Below are 13,721 nucleotides of genomic sequence, written 5' to 3' on the forward strand. Positions count from 1 at the left end.
AGAAGTTATAGTTATTTTGAGCTGACTCTACTACAAAAACACGCTTTGTGAAGGACATCCTTTGAGATCCACAAGGGGATTCTCAACATTAACCGACTGTCTTCATATATCTAATTGTTTATCAGGAATTAATGTAAAGGTGACAACTGGGAAAAGAAAATCCCAAAACACATGAATATGTCTTTCATTCTAGCTGGCTTTCTGTGCCCACTTTTTTTGCAGATTCTGCTGTGACCTCTGACCGCTCAGTGAGAAAGGAGAATTGAAAGTCCTTTCCTAGTCTGTTCTACTTTGTTGCCATCGACTTTAACCCTACAGAAGCCAGTACATATAAATGAATTGTGTAAACGACGTATCCTGCCAATTGGTTGCAGAATAAAGCACTAATGGCTGTTGATTTGTGACATATAAAGTTGTTGCTAATTTGAAGGATTTGGACTGTGCAATGCAATGCGTGATGCAATCTTTGATCCTTTTCCTGGAATCCTAGACATGTCTCCCTGAGTGTTTTTTGGGGGGAGAGATAATAGAGCAGCCGGCCTCTATGCGACCAGACAAGGCTGCAGCTTGCATAACATTCTCAGAGACTTGTTGATGAAATCAGAGTTCCCCTTTTAAAAGTAAAGCCTGAGCGCAAGGTTCAGCGGGAAAGAAAGCTTGTCGCATGGCAACCAGAGCCTCCCCGACAGAGCTGCTGCTGCTGGGGCCTCGATTCGATTGATATACTTCTGCCCAGCTGTGTGGTTGCCCTTGGAGACTGATCTTTGGGTTATAAGATAGGTGCGTATAGGCCTAAGAGAGAGAACTAAGGTACAGCTAGAACTGTGCGTTCAGTGTTGTTGAGTGGAGTGAAAAATGTAGAGTCAGTGAGAAGAGTTAAAAGTGGGAGTGGGATTTCTGCTGTGATCTGTTTTTTTTTGTTTTCTCTCTACCATTTCCCTGATTCCCTGCAGTCTCAAGATCAAGCCCCATCCAGCAAGATGATGTCATGTTTGTTGTGGGACTGAAGTCCAGACTATTTGCCGATTTTCTGTATCATCGTTTTTTAAAGCTGACACACTCAGTTACAGTGTTGTTACAGGCTAGTGTGGTTTTTAAAATCCAAAAAAATACAACTTGTCTAGGCAGTTTAACAGGAGAAAGAAAAATGTATTGTAAACTATAAAGTCTAGTTGTGCACAATGTCCCTTCAATCCATTAGGACTTTGTCCTTCCCCTTCTTTCTCACGTCTCCTACATTTTTAAGCATCACAAGTCGTCTCATCCCACAAGGAAAAATATCTCTCGCTGTTATTATTCTGGCATCCGTCTCACACACACCCGATGTTCCCATTTCATTGGAAAAGTGTTGTGGAAAAGTGTCCTATTTCCTGCAATCTTTGGTCAAAAAATGCCCAAATTCTACACTTTCCCTTTTACAGATAAGATTTGTTGTGACTCTGTGGCACTGTAGTCTACACACACATGCCTCTCCCTCTCCATCCCCCAGCATCACTGGAATGAAATAATGAGTGAGTGGCCACGTCTAGCGAATCGTGCATGGAGCCAATTCCTCCTGAAACCACGGCAAATGAATCAATCACTCTTGACTCGAAACCATCGTAAACTCGCCAAAAATCTGTCGCACGAGAGTAAACAATTGTATCCACTTGAAGATGAAAGGTGTTTTTGTTTGGAGAGAGTTTAAGTTAAGGACAAACGGGAATGAGGAGGAAGGGTGTCAACACTGCGACTCAAGTGGAGCTTTCCAGATGTTATGCAAAGGATGTGAGTTCATTCTTCTAATGGTCCAACCGAGACAATCTTTTTTGGCACAAAAGATCCCCCACAGTGTCAACAAGATACCTTTGTCTATGTGGCATGTGAACAAACACACACACACACACACACACACACACACACACACACACACACGCACACAATCAAACAAACAGATGCAGTCAAACAGCATGCATGCACGAAGGGGCAATTTACATTGTTTGTTATAGGACCTTTGAGCGGGATAACATACATGCCTGCATTATTTATATACCCAAAGTATTTTTCTTTGAACATGACAATACAGGAAAAGTCCTCCTAGCACTGAACACTGAAGGTCCCAACTCAGTGTTGTCCTGTGGCCCCCTCTTGTTTTTCCCTGTCCTTCTCTGCCAGTCAACTCTCAGCGGGCTTCTCACTATCACGCTCCTTTCCTGAGCCGTTTCCTAATTTGCACCGTGAAACACCACTCTGCTGATGTAAGGTTTTGCCTCAGGAACCTTTCCTCTCCACTAGAAATACCTCCCTTTCTATCCTGTTTGGCCCGAGGCTAACAGGAGAATATTATTTCAGATGGCCAGAGGGGGAATCTCGGCCTAATGCGCACTGTCTCTCGTTCGTGGTCGCACATGGTTTTTCTCTACGGTCTACCCCCTTCCTATTCATACGTCACTGCTACTTTTGTCCAATTTGTTTTGAAGTCTCCCGCTCTAGTTCCAACGTCCAACTTTAGTTAATGAAGAAAAACCCATGAACCATCAAATCAAGATGTCTATGATAATACAAGTTGGTGGAGAAGCCGCTCGCTGCCCCGCAGTCATCCAAACAAAGTGACGGGGGACGCCTGCGGATCACAAGCACTGCACCTGTAAGTCAATACGTAGCAGATGTGATCTTTACTCTCTCCGGCTATGAGAAATTCTGTGTGTACAGAATCCCCAGCATTTCCAGCAGTGCGCTCACATACAGGCATGCTCTTTCTTTTTTCTATGCTACATACTACAGCTGACCATAAAAAGAATCTAGGTAGCATGCATTATGCTACAAATGGGACATACTTTTACTTATTTATTTCATCATAACATTGTGCCTTGATCTTGCCTCTTGCTTTTATATCCATCGCATCCCCGGTTGTTTTCATACAGAGACTCCATCGATTTGACGTCACTTCCGATGCGCATTGGATTGTGTCAGAATCGCCCAAATGGCATGCTGATTTCAAATCTAAAAATCTCGTCAAGATGTAGTAGACATCCGGGTATTTAAGAATACTAAATCTGAATTACAAATCCTAAATCTTTTTTCTACCGTACTGAATAGCAGCAATTATGGGTATTGGAATGCAGCCATACTTTTTGTCATTTGTTTCTCAGGAGGCTCAGTCACATTTGCAGTGGATTGTGAGTCAGAATTTCCAAAAAAGCATGCTGATTTCCACACTAAGAACATATGTGTATATTATAATGTATATTTCAGCATGCTGCATTTGACATCATGTATTGGGACATGCTAAATCGTTTTCTGTAATACTAAATGACATGAAAGTATGGGTACTGGAACGCTGCGATTGTTTGCTTTTAATACTCATCAAGTAAACAGTACTAACCAGCAGGATTTGTCACTTAAGCTTCAGGTATATGTATCAAAAGCAATGCTGCATAATACTCGTAGAAAAAGTTGGAATTTGTGGGGCACAAATTCCTCAGGAGGATGGCCAACGACCAATTGACACAGAGAAGCCCACTTTTCAGGCCTCTAAAGGTGCAGTTGCCCTCTTTGCCAAGTTGCCTGTTGTTTGTATCGGATGGGAATGGATTATGTGTACCTCAATTGACCCGATCATGAAAAATTTCTGTAAGGCACGATTATTAAAACATGGCCAATGACACACTTATGCAACAACAGCGCTGGTGACCTTTGCTATAGCTCTCTACTGTGATATTCTCATCCACTTGGCATCTCCCCAAGAGTTTCAAATAGGCCTATACTGGACGTCCTTCGAACGCTGTCGGCCCCATTGTCCACACAGGAGGTAACAAGAGAGAATTGGCCCACCATTCCACCTGTTGTTCCAGCCGTTTTGGCCATCAGGTCCAATCAGTGCTATCTATGGTCCCCCTTTTCCTGTCATGGGAAAGTGGCTGCTGCCTCTGGAACAAACCCTCTCCCCCTCCCTCCCTAACACACATGGAACATTAAAAACTTTTGACCTATGACCGAAGGGTGGGGTGGGATGGGGGAACAACCAGTTATGCTTCTCAGTGTTATCCGTGTACTGGGAAATGTTCGACCTCCAGAAAAAGGAAAGAGGGGGATATACTCTCTCTCCCTCGCCGGCCTCTCCACATGATGTTCATCCAAAAAAAAACTCACATTCCTTTGAGGAGCCCCTGCCAACACACATCGTACATCATCAGGATGACGGTTTACTTCTTGACCCTTTATTAGAATTATGGTTTTAATACTTTGCTTTTTTCTTTTCCTAGCAAAATAAAGGAAGCAGTGAACAAGCTGGTAAAAGGGTGACCGCATGTGAAATAATTACAGCGATATTCACAGAGCGAGTATGGGAATAAACCATTAAAGTCAGGAAATCAGCTTGTCAGATTAGTGCTCTAATGGTATGTCCCCCATTAGACTTTAACATTCCTTGGCATGCTCCACTGAGCGCTTTCAACTTTTCAAGAATGTCATTATTGAACTTGTACCTTATAAAGCATGCAAAAAGAAACACCTACGACCAACATTTCGACAAACTCCCGGACACCTTTTTCAAACAAATTTCATTTTATTCAAATCACCACAACAATTCCAAATGAAACCAAATGTGTCATGTTGGAGAACAGAGGCACAGATTTTTTTTTTCTTTTGGATTTTTTGGCATAACAGTGAAAGATAAAGAAGAGGTGGGAGCAGATCACGCCGTTAACTCAAGTTTTTTTTTTCGCTCATTGAACTGAGCCCGTCATCCAGCGTTGCATTCAGCGAGAGAGGCTGAAGGGACCGCATCACGCCTCCTTTACGTACATCCTCACCGCCACCACATCTCCCATAATGCATTTCTGTGGGGAGAGGGGAAAAAAACAGCAAGATAAGTATAGGTAAATGTGTCAAGATGACTTAATCTGTTGAAGGAGTGTCTCAGGCAGTCTCTTCTTATGTAGCTGCACTCTTCCACGTCCATATAAGGGCTCATTTTCTTTTCTTTTTTGTCTTTAAAGCACTTAATTGTATTTATTTCCTGTGGTACAATGACATTTCAATTCATTATTTTACAAGGAGAATGCAGAAATGTAGGGTAGGCACAATAGTTTACACATTCATATTTGCAAATGGCAGCCAAATTATTAAAACGTCATAAAAATCATCAAAGCACATATGAAAAGAGCCTGTGATGTTTTTGATTGTTTGTTTGATTTTTTTGTTTGTTTGTATGGTAAAAATACAAGGATGTTTTTGAGTGATAAGGTACTTATCGTTGCATAAACTAATTAATGGCTTTTGAAGTCACCAAAAAAAAAAAGTTAGAAGAAACAGACATCCTTACCGCTATCAATTTCCCATCTGTGATCTCCCTCTCGATATTCGTCTCTTTGCCGTCCCAGCTCTGTTTCTGCACAAGCTTGCCGTTCTCCAGAGTCACCACGGTCTGCAGGGAACACAACAGAGACACGCAGGTCATTCCAGCACGGTACAGAACATTTGTTTCTTTGTTTGTTTGTCTTTCTGCCCTCAGGACACACTTACCGTGGTCTTCCTATCGTCTGCGGTCGTCTCCTCGAATGGCTCGTTGAGCTTGAATTTGATTTCGGTGGTTTTGAAGGTGCTCTGAGACTTCATGCATACCATCCCTTGGTCGTCCACGGACACAACCAAGTTGGGCTTGGTCCGGTTGCCCACCTGCCGGGTCGCAAATCCTACACCTGCGTGCAAGGTGTGAGGGGAGGGCGAGATCACCCGAAACAATTATTTAAAAAATGTACTTCAAAGAGCCTTGTTTGAATGTATGGACGAGCAAAATATATATATTAAAAAAATGCAATCAGGCCTAGTGAATGTATCAATAATAATTTGTTGTCATAATTCAACCAGTGTATTCATATAGTAAATTATTAATTACACAGCAACACTATATCAAACTTGCGATCAAAAGGTTTGCCTTTGACATATTTATCATAAGATAGGCAAACAGTACATGCACATTTAGCAGGTGATAGCCTGATAGTGATTTTCCATCAAATAGCTCAAGCCCCACAATGTCCTACCAATTGCCTTCATGTAGTCGTCAAAGTTCTCGCTGGAAATCATCTTCCACGTCCCGACAAACTTCTCAACCATGTTTGCAGTGTGTGTGTGATGATGTGATATCCTCAACAGTGGCCCGTGGACTGACTCAACACGCTTCCAGTGTGGGAAATAGACTCAGAGGTCCTTTTTAAAGGGCCCAGCCCGACATCCAGCGAGACGCCAGCAACCAATCACAGCCCGCCACGTCACATAATGAAACGGTCAGAAATCCCACCTTTTTACACTTTAGTTAGTAGCATGTGTAGCTAATAAGATTTGCTCATAATGTGGGATTTTTTTGGTTTTGCCTATGTTTTTAACCAGATGTTACATCTTCATATGCTTTTTAAAACACATTTTCAATGCTAAATGTTTGTGTCACCTATCTGCGTAGTGACATTTCAACATATTTTCACTGACAAATATTAATATTTTGCTTTGACAGGATATATTTGTATTTCTAAAAATGTGCTGCAATCAAGTAAAAAAAATCTATATAAATATATATAAATTCTACTTCGAATATGCAACTGCAGATTTGATCAATACAACCCTTTATTCCAATATTTCAGACATACTGGGCGTGTGAAAGTGAAAACATCAGAGCATTTAATACAAGACCAGTAACATTTATAACTGTATCAATATCAAATTATTAATGGATTAAAATTGATCTCTAAAGCATGAATTGATTATGTACTCCTTTAGCCATCAGTTAACATCATTAGGAGGTATCAATTTGATTTGCGTTGCCAATGGAGTATATATATGCATGGTGTAAGTGGCATCAGATCAAAATGCTTGAACTATTCAGTAAAACGGATGAAAATACATTTTCCACACATAACAGGTGTGGTTTAGCTTCGTAATGCAGGTTCACTTGCAAAAAGGGCAATGTGAAAGTGGACCACACCACACAAAAAAAATATCTAAATTCTATTTGGTCTATACCAAAGCAAGTGTACTAGCGGACTTTCCCAGTGTGAATACACCCTCAAACTCTGTGCCAAAAATGACATTTAAGCCTGCTGTTTCAAAGGTTGGAGCTTGCATAATGTTCTCTCTCCAAACTCTGGAATGGTCTCTTTTATCAGGAAAATGGCACATGATGCAAGGACATACACCATGACCCAGCACTGATCACAGCACGTTTTCAGCAGTTAAAGCATTTCAATTGATGTCCATAATAAATAAGCATAGTCTTTACGAGAGAGTGGAATACTTGTTCAAACACAGTTGGAATAAGTATTGCATTTTGTCTATAGCAAATTAACATCTGTCAGGATTCGGTCCCTAAACGGCAGAGGAATTTCAAATGTGTGATTCAAGAGGAAGAGGAATTAAAGGTGGAGTGAGCCCTTCTGGAGAATGCTTGTTGTCAAAATCATCTTTTGTCAGAAGAATCAATGAATATCTCCTAACGATCAACTACCTGTTCGTACTGTGTGTGTGATGAAAAAAAAACAGTGTAAATAAACAACCTAGACTCTGTAAAAGGGGGCATGTTGCTAGCAACAATGGGCTGTGTATTAACATAAGATTTTATTTTTTTGTGCACACAGGTACGTAAAGTCACGGACCGAGAGGAGATATTCACTGATTTTGACAAGAAACATTCTCCAGAATTGCTGAATCCACGTTTAACCGACTCAAAGTCATGCTGCCTCTTAAGTACGTCACATCCAAATCAATGCAGAGGAGCTTCAGGTCAAAAAAGGTCAATTCACACCACCGGACACGCCACATTTAAATGAAATCCTTTTTATTATAAATATCCCAAGAATATACATCATACATACAGACAAAATCCACACAGATATAATTTAACATGGGGAATCGTTATTTTTTGGCAGCAGCCAATGACTGAGTTTCCTTGGCCGTGCATCGTGACTGAAACGCGCCCAGCATTTCTCTGCTGGTCAGTTTGGCTCCCTTCATCACCAGCCGCTCTCCGTCCACTGCAGCAGAGAAAGACAAAAAAGACTTGTGACTCATATGGATGGAATGGCTGATTTCTCTCTTTCTCTGTGTAAGGAGTACCAGCAGGAAAGAGGTGAACAGTTCAATCAGAGCAAAAGTCGCGCAGCAAGACAATCATTGCAACGTTCTGCTGATCTGTGGCAGACATTTCACATTTTTCCTTAGTACTTGACTCATCCTGTGTGTTTATTGTGTAACCTCGTGCAATAAGGACATCGGCAAGAATTTCCAAGACAAGGTCACACAGTCCTCCTGACCCCTGAGCTCTCACGTTGCTACTTTAAGATGGTCTATTCAAAAGGAACTGGTCATTCTGAGGACATTCATACATCTGAACGTAAATATAGTGGTCTCCTGACACATCACAACTCTTTTACCGTACAGTCTATGCAACTGAAGCAACTGACGCATACTGATGATTTATTACGGTAGTTGTCACTTGTAAATGTTTTCTTTATTATCGTTCACTTGAAATTTCCCATTTGCTAAATTCAATATTCTCTCTCCAATAACTATGAAACCTCAGACATGTACTTTCTTTATAGTGTAATACATTGATTTGTGAAATTCCGCTTTAAAAAATATAGACTTAGTTAGATACTTAGATACTCCAGGGTGAGCAACACTTATTGGCTTCATGGGAACAAACCAATGCCAGGGAGTCTCAACTGCAAATGTCTAACTGCAGACACAGACAGTCACACCGCCCCATAATACCTCACAGTTAAATATTGCCTTGTGCACATTTTGAATGTGTAGGTAAAACTTACCATAAGTTATATCCACCACTGGTTCAGACTTGTCGTGTTTCACCAAAGATACCACCTCACAGCTCAAGTTGGTAGATCTGGCTTTCTCCGAGGCCACCATGGCCAGGAACTCCCTGTGGGGCAAGAAGAGCATATCGCAGTTTGATTATATTAATACAATTAATAATTAAAATACTGTAACATTTTGAGCTGCTTTTTTTTTTGCATTGTTTTAACAATATGGGTTCGCATATGCAATATTTACTTTAATAACAGTTGGTGGAGGAAGTGGTCGTTCAAATAAAGGGCTTGAATCACACGTCAGTAGGCTACAACATTTTACACACGCACTGAAACCAATGTTTTATTCCATGTCTCAAAAAATACTCCCGTTTTCACTTTAAATTATTGTTAGATTACAACCAGTTCCAGAACCAGACTGTGTGCACATACTGTGCTCCATTGATAGCTGTCTGACCCTCCTATGCGTTTTTGATGCTCCCTAGAAAGCGAGAAGTTAAGCCAATTATTATTCTTGGCTAATGAAGTTTGTTGTCTCATAATCCCAACACAGCTCAGCCAAATTTTAACCTGAGCAGTCCAGTTAGCCGGAATTAAAGTCGATCCGCCAGTGTGAGCGAGAAAAATACTGCGTACAATATGACAGGGCAGTGGGCTATTCAAAAAAATGTGGCAGTAGGGAAGATTTTGTATGAAGTATATTAGGGGCACTTCTTAGGCTGCCTATGTAGGACAACTAGGTTAACAAAATCCTTAAACGATACGTCAGAAACTCTTCAGAACCACAGTTCCATTCTAAAGCCATTCTAGGTGGACTTCAACAAATTATTTGACTGAATAAAATACAGCCGAAAGATGACAAAGGGCCAGTTTCACGGACATGGATTAAGCCTAGTCCTCGACTAAATTGTACTTTCAATGAACAATCTCCATTCAAATTTCAATTTAGTCCAGGACTTGGCTTAATCCATGTCTGTGAAACTGGCCCTATATGTCTTATAGCTTAGCCTACAGCTGGTGGCCTCGTTGTCAAATTACCGCTTTTATCCGCAGTCCTATTACACAAAACGACTCTCTGACTAGACAACAAATACAAAACACACACTTCTTACCGTGTGGACCGGACATTGGACTCAAATGGAGAAAACTGAACCGCAATTTTCTTCACAGCCTTCAACACCACGGTCGCTTTACTGGGAGCCGCCATGTTTTTTCCTGTTGTGACCTCAAAGTGCCGGAGACTGCAGCGTATCACGCGGGCCGCTAGAGGGCGCGAGAGGATAACGAAAAACCCCAACAGTGTCAGGTGGTAGACTTTGCAATATTCAACCAATTCAAAGAGGCACAGTAACAGAAAAGTAAACAGTGTTTTGGTAGTTTTTTTTAAGCCAAGTAGGTCTAATAAATAAAGGACAAAGGATGATCACGATGATAATGATGATTTAGATTAAATTTTTCTTGAATGTTCATAAACTAAATTGTTCTATCTGTTATTAACCTGCTGCCACTTTTTTGTTTTTAGTGTGATTTATTAATTTAACCTCTCCATAGTTTCATTAACTAGCAGGCAGGGCTCGTGGATGTTTTTTTTTTTTTTAATAAACAGTTTTTCTTTCTTGGAATCCTACAAAATCATTGACACCATTTTTATTTGCATCTTGTTTGCTCTTTTGAGGGTCGGTGCGTTAACCTTTGTGAGGTGTGGCCTGAAACACTTTTGCAATGCTTTTCACCTTATGTTGTTAAAATGCACCTCCAGCAGCGAAGGTGTAGTCTAATTGCTGGGACCTGGTGTTTGGGGCGGTCGAGTATCTGCATGTGACAATGCTGCACAACCACATTCCTGATCTCAGTGATAGTTTAACAACATCCCAGAGTAGTATTAACAGCCTCTATATAGGCCATTTAAAAGGAAACATAGTTAGTGTCATGCAAAGAGCCCCAATCTCGCTCACAATGATACGACAAAGCTCGTTAAGGAAAACGCACAGGGAAACCAACCATGGCAGCTTCCTGTAAACATCTGACAAAACGCTGTCACAGAGCACAACGGCGTCAGGAGGGGCAGGAGCAATAGACTGGGCTCTGTCTGTTGCACTCAGTCAATAAAAGGAGCATGCCGCTGTCCAAATGGACAATCAAACAGACACATCTCATAATCAAATAGTCGAGGAGGGGAAATGGTCCCCCTGCTACTTGCTGCTTCCTGCACTCAGTAGATGAAAAAAGGTCAGAGGCCTTGTCAGGGCATTAAAAAAAACATGTTAGAAATGGAAATGCATTTCAATTTGGACTATGATAGCACTTTGGAGAAATATAATTGGTGCATTATTAGCTTCTGTGGAATACATAAGTGTCTGTGTAATGGAGGATAAAATCGGAACAACAATTATGCACTTTTTGCAAGGAAATATGGAGAGAAATTGTACGAGTGTGTGTGTGTGTGTGTGTGTGTGTGTGTGTGTGTGTGTGTGTGTGTGTGTGTGTGTGTGTGTGTGTGTGTGTGTGTGTGTGTGTGTGTGTGTGTGTGTGTTTGTGTGTTAGCGTGTCTATCTCTTGACCAAATCAACATTTGAGAAAAACAACTGCTCGCACTAATAACCTCATCTAAAAAAAAAAACGATAGCACTGCATCTGCACTTCCTCAACCTCTGCTCTGCATAGCTGGGTATTTATAGCTGACCCTGTTTTTGCATGGGTATGTAAGGAAGACAAATGTTGCTATTCTCAGATCCTATGCTCCAAGGCTCCTTTATCCAAACCTCAACACAGGCCTCAAGTCTCTTTCCTGAACGGCCGACAATCGGACTATAGGCTTTGGATGGTGGAGGCACTAAATTTAGACACACGGCTACTGAGAGGCAGAAGCATTTCCTATCCAGTCCCCACACCCACCACACACACACACACACACACACACACACACACACACACACACACACACACACACACACACACACACACACACACACACACACACACACACACACACACACACACACACACACACATTCTTAGTAGGTAGTTCAACTGTAAGTCGAGCAATGACAAAGCAAAGAGTGGGGGGGAGAGGGAACAGAAACAATGAATGCTCAAGGGGACGGTTGACCTCAAAGATAAATAGAAGTATTGTCCTGCTGCAGGATTTCATCCATCAATTTCTCCTCTGCCTGAGAACAATAATAACTTATGAAATCTCCTCTTCATTATGAAGTGATCTTACAAGGATGCACTAGTGTTTAGGATGTTCCGCTTGTGTACTTCTTTTTCTGTATAATGTGAAAGTTACCAGGCTCTGGCATTGTTGCTTTTTGCTACCTGGACTGAAAATGCCATTGTTATGACCGTAGTACACACTTTATTGTAACATGGGTTCAGTGTGTCACTAGTTCAACTATGTATGGGGGAACACCCCATGTTTCTTTGGCAATACCTGAGCACTTGTTTTTAGAAAAAAAGGTTTCATGCATAAAAGGGTGTAGAACGTTGGTGCTGCATTCATTACAACATGTCACTGTTCAGGTTCAGCATCTCTAACGATCTCCCAGAAGCCCCAGGGCTGTCCCCAGGGAGTTTGAAGAATACAAATCCCCAGTGTCACAGACTGATAGAAATAGAACAGCGGCGCACTTTGATTTCTCTCTCTCTCTCTCTCTCTCTCTCTCTCTCTCTCTCTCTCTCTCTCTCTCTCTCTCTCTCTCTCTCTCTCTCTCTTTTCATGCTGCTCTGACTGAACATGTCACTTGTAAATTACAGAATCGTCACCTGTAAAAAACAGTATAAAAAAAGATCGAAAAATCTGCTCAAAAAGGCAAAGTGTTGTGTTCAAAGCTGCTGCTTTGAGACTGGTCTTAGTTATACAGAGGAAGTTTTTTGGAAAGTACCTTATAGTCAAGTCGAGCCAAGACTTTTCCGTATTTTAATAAAATTAAATAAAAACATTTTATATACAGCAGCCCAAAACCGTTCACAAATCAGACCTCAAGCAGGGGTGGATTACTGCACGGGCACACCGGGCACAGGCCCAGGGGCCCAAGGGCTCAGGGGGGCCCTTAGCCAGAGATACTGATAGTAACTGTTCATGTTTCATGCATAGATAAAGAGCTCAGTCACTGATGTCAATAACAGGGTACAAAAAGGAATAGCCTAAATATAAGAATACTCATTCAAATTAACAAGATATAAATCATCACTAGTAGGGGAAAAATACAAAAGCAAGTTAAAAACAACAGCATTGGGGGCGCCCTTAGCTCAGTTGGTAGGGCGTCCTCCTCCCTCCCCCCCCCCCCCCCCCCAGCAGCAGACTCGGGTACAGGGTCCCTCCAATAGTATCCCAAAATCCTGTGGGAAACACTGACTTCCTTAATATGTTTTTGCCATTTATTGTATGTATCTGTGTGGAAAAGTCAGTGTACCTGACTGGATAGGGACGAGTGGGGGGCCCTTTAAGAGTTTGTGCCCAGGGGCCCATTATCTCATAATCCTATGACCTCAAGAGGCTTTACAATCTGTAGGCTACAACATACAACACCCTCAGACCCTCAGTATAACAAGTATTGCTATAAAGTATCTGTATACTATCTGCTGATTTTGAGAATCCGTCCGCTTGTTGTTTGTGTTTCTATGATGTTTATTTATTTGTACTTTGCTCAATCATGCCCTTTTCAGGAATGAAGTATTTATTTCCTTGGTTCTCTCTCTTTCTTTTTCCTTTGTTTGAGTAAAGGGAGGTCTGCTGTTTGAGCCTCTTGACCTCTCCAGTCCTGCCACATCCGGCTTATTTCTTTTATCTGGTGTTATGCTTTGGTATACTGTAGGTGTACAAAAAACAACTTTAAATAAACCAAATTATTCACTTTCTTTCATTTCATTTTTATTAAAGCTATCTCCAAATATATCTTTATATATTTAAATACAAATTAGTAT

The 13,721-nt window shown here is 41.3% G+C and overlaps 2 protein-coding genes across 2 annotated transcripts; both read right to left on the reverse strand.

The window, feature by feature from the left end:
* Positions 1 to 4,563: 4,563 nt before the first annotated feature.
* Positions 4,564 to 6,155, reverse strand: fabp4a (fatty acid binding protein 4a). Its single transcript, XM_080045931.1, has 4 exons — positions 6,024 to 6,155; positions 5,506 to 5,681; positions 5,306 to 5,407; positions 4,564 to 4,820 (listed from the first exon to the last, which is right to left on the reverse strand). The coding sequence occupies exons 1-4, from the start codon at positions 6,094 to 6,096 to the stop codon at positions 4,767 to 4,769; spliced, it is 405 nt and encodes a 134-aa protein (XP_079902057.1). The 5' UTR covers positions 6,097 to 6,155; the 3' UTR covers positions 4,564 to 4,766.
* Positions 6,156 to 7,799: 1,644 nt separating this feature from the next.
* mrpl53 (mitochondrial ribosomal protein L53) lies at positions 7,800 to 10,003 on the reverse strand. The gene is made up of 3 exons (XM_080045208.1): positions 9,908 to 10,003; positions 8,796 to 8,908; positions 7,800 to 8,003 (listed from the first exon to the last, which is right to left on the reverse strand). The coding sequence occupies exons 1-3, from the start codon at positions 10,000 to 10,002 to the stop codon at positions 7,885 to 7,887; spliced, it is 327 nt and encodes a 108-aa protein (XP_079901334.1). The 5' UTR covers position 10,003; the 3' UTR covers positions 7,800 to 7,884.
* Positions 10,004 to 13,721: the final 3,718 nt, after the last annotated feature.

The sequence above is a fragment of the Ammodytes marinus genome (genome assembly GCF_949987685.1).
Source record: "Ammodytes marinus genome assembly, chromosome: 17".
NCBI classification, from domain to species: Eukaryota; Metazoa; Chordata; class Actinopteri; order Uranoscopiformes; family Ammodytidae; genus Ammodytes; species Ammodytes marinus.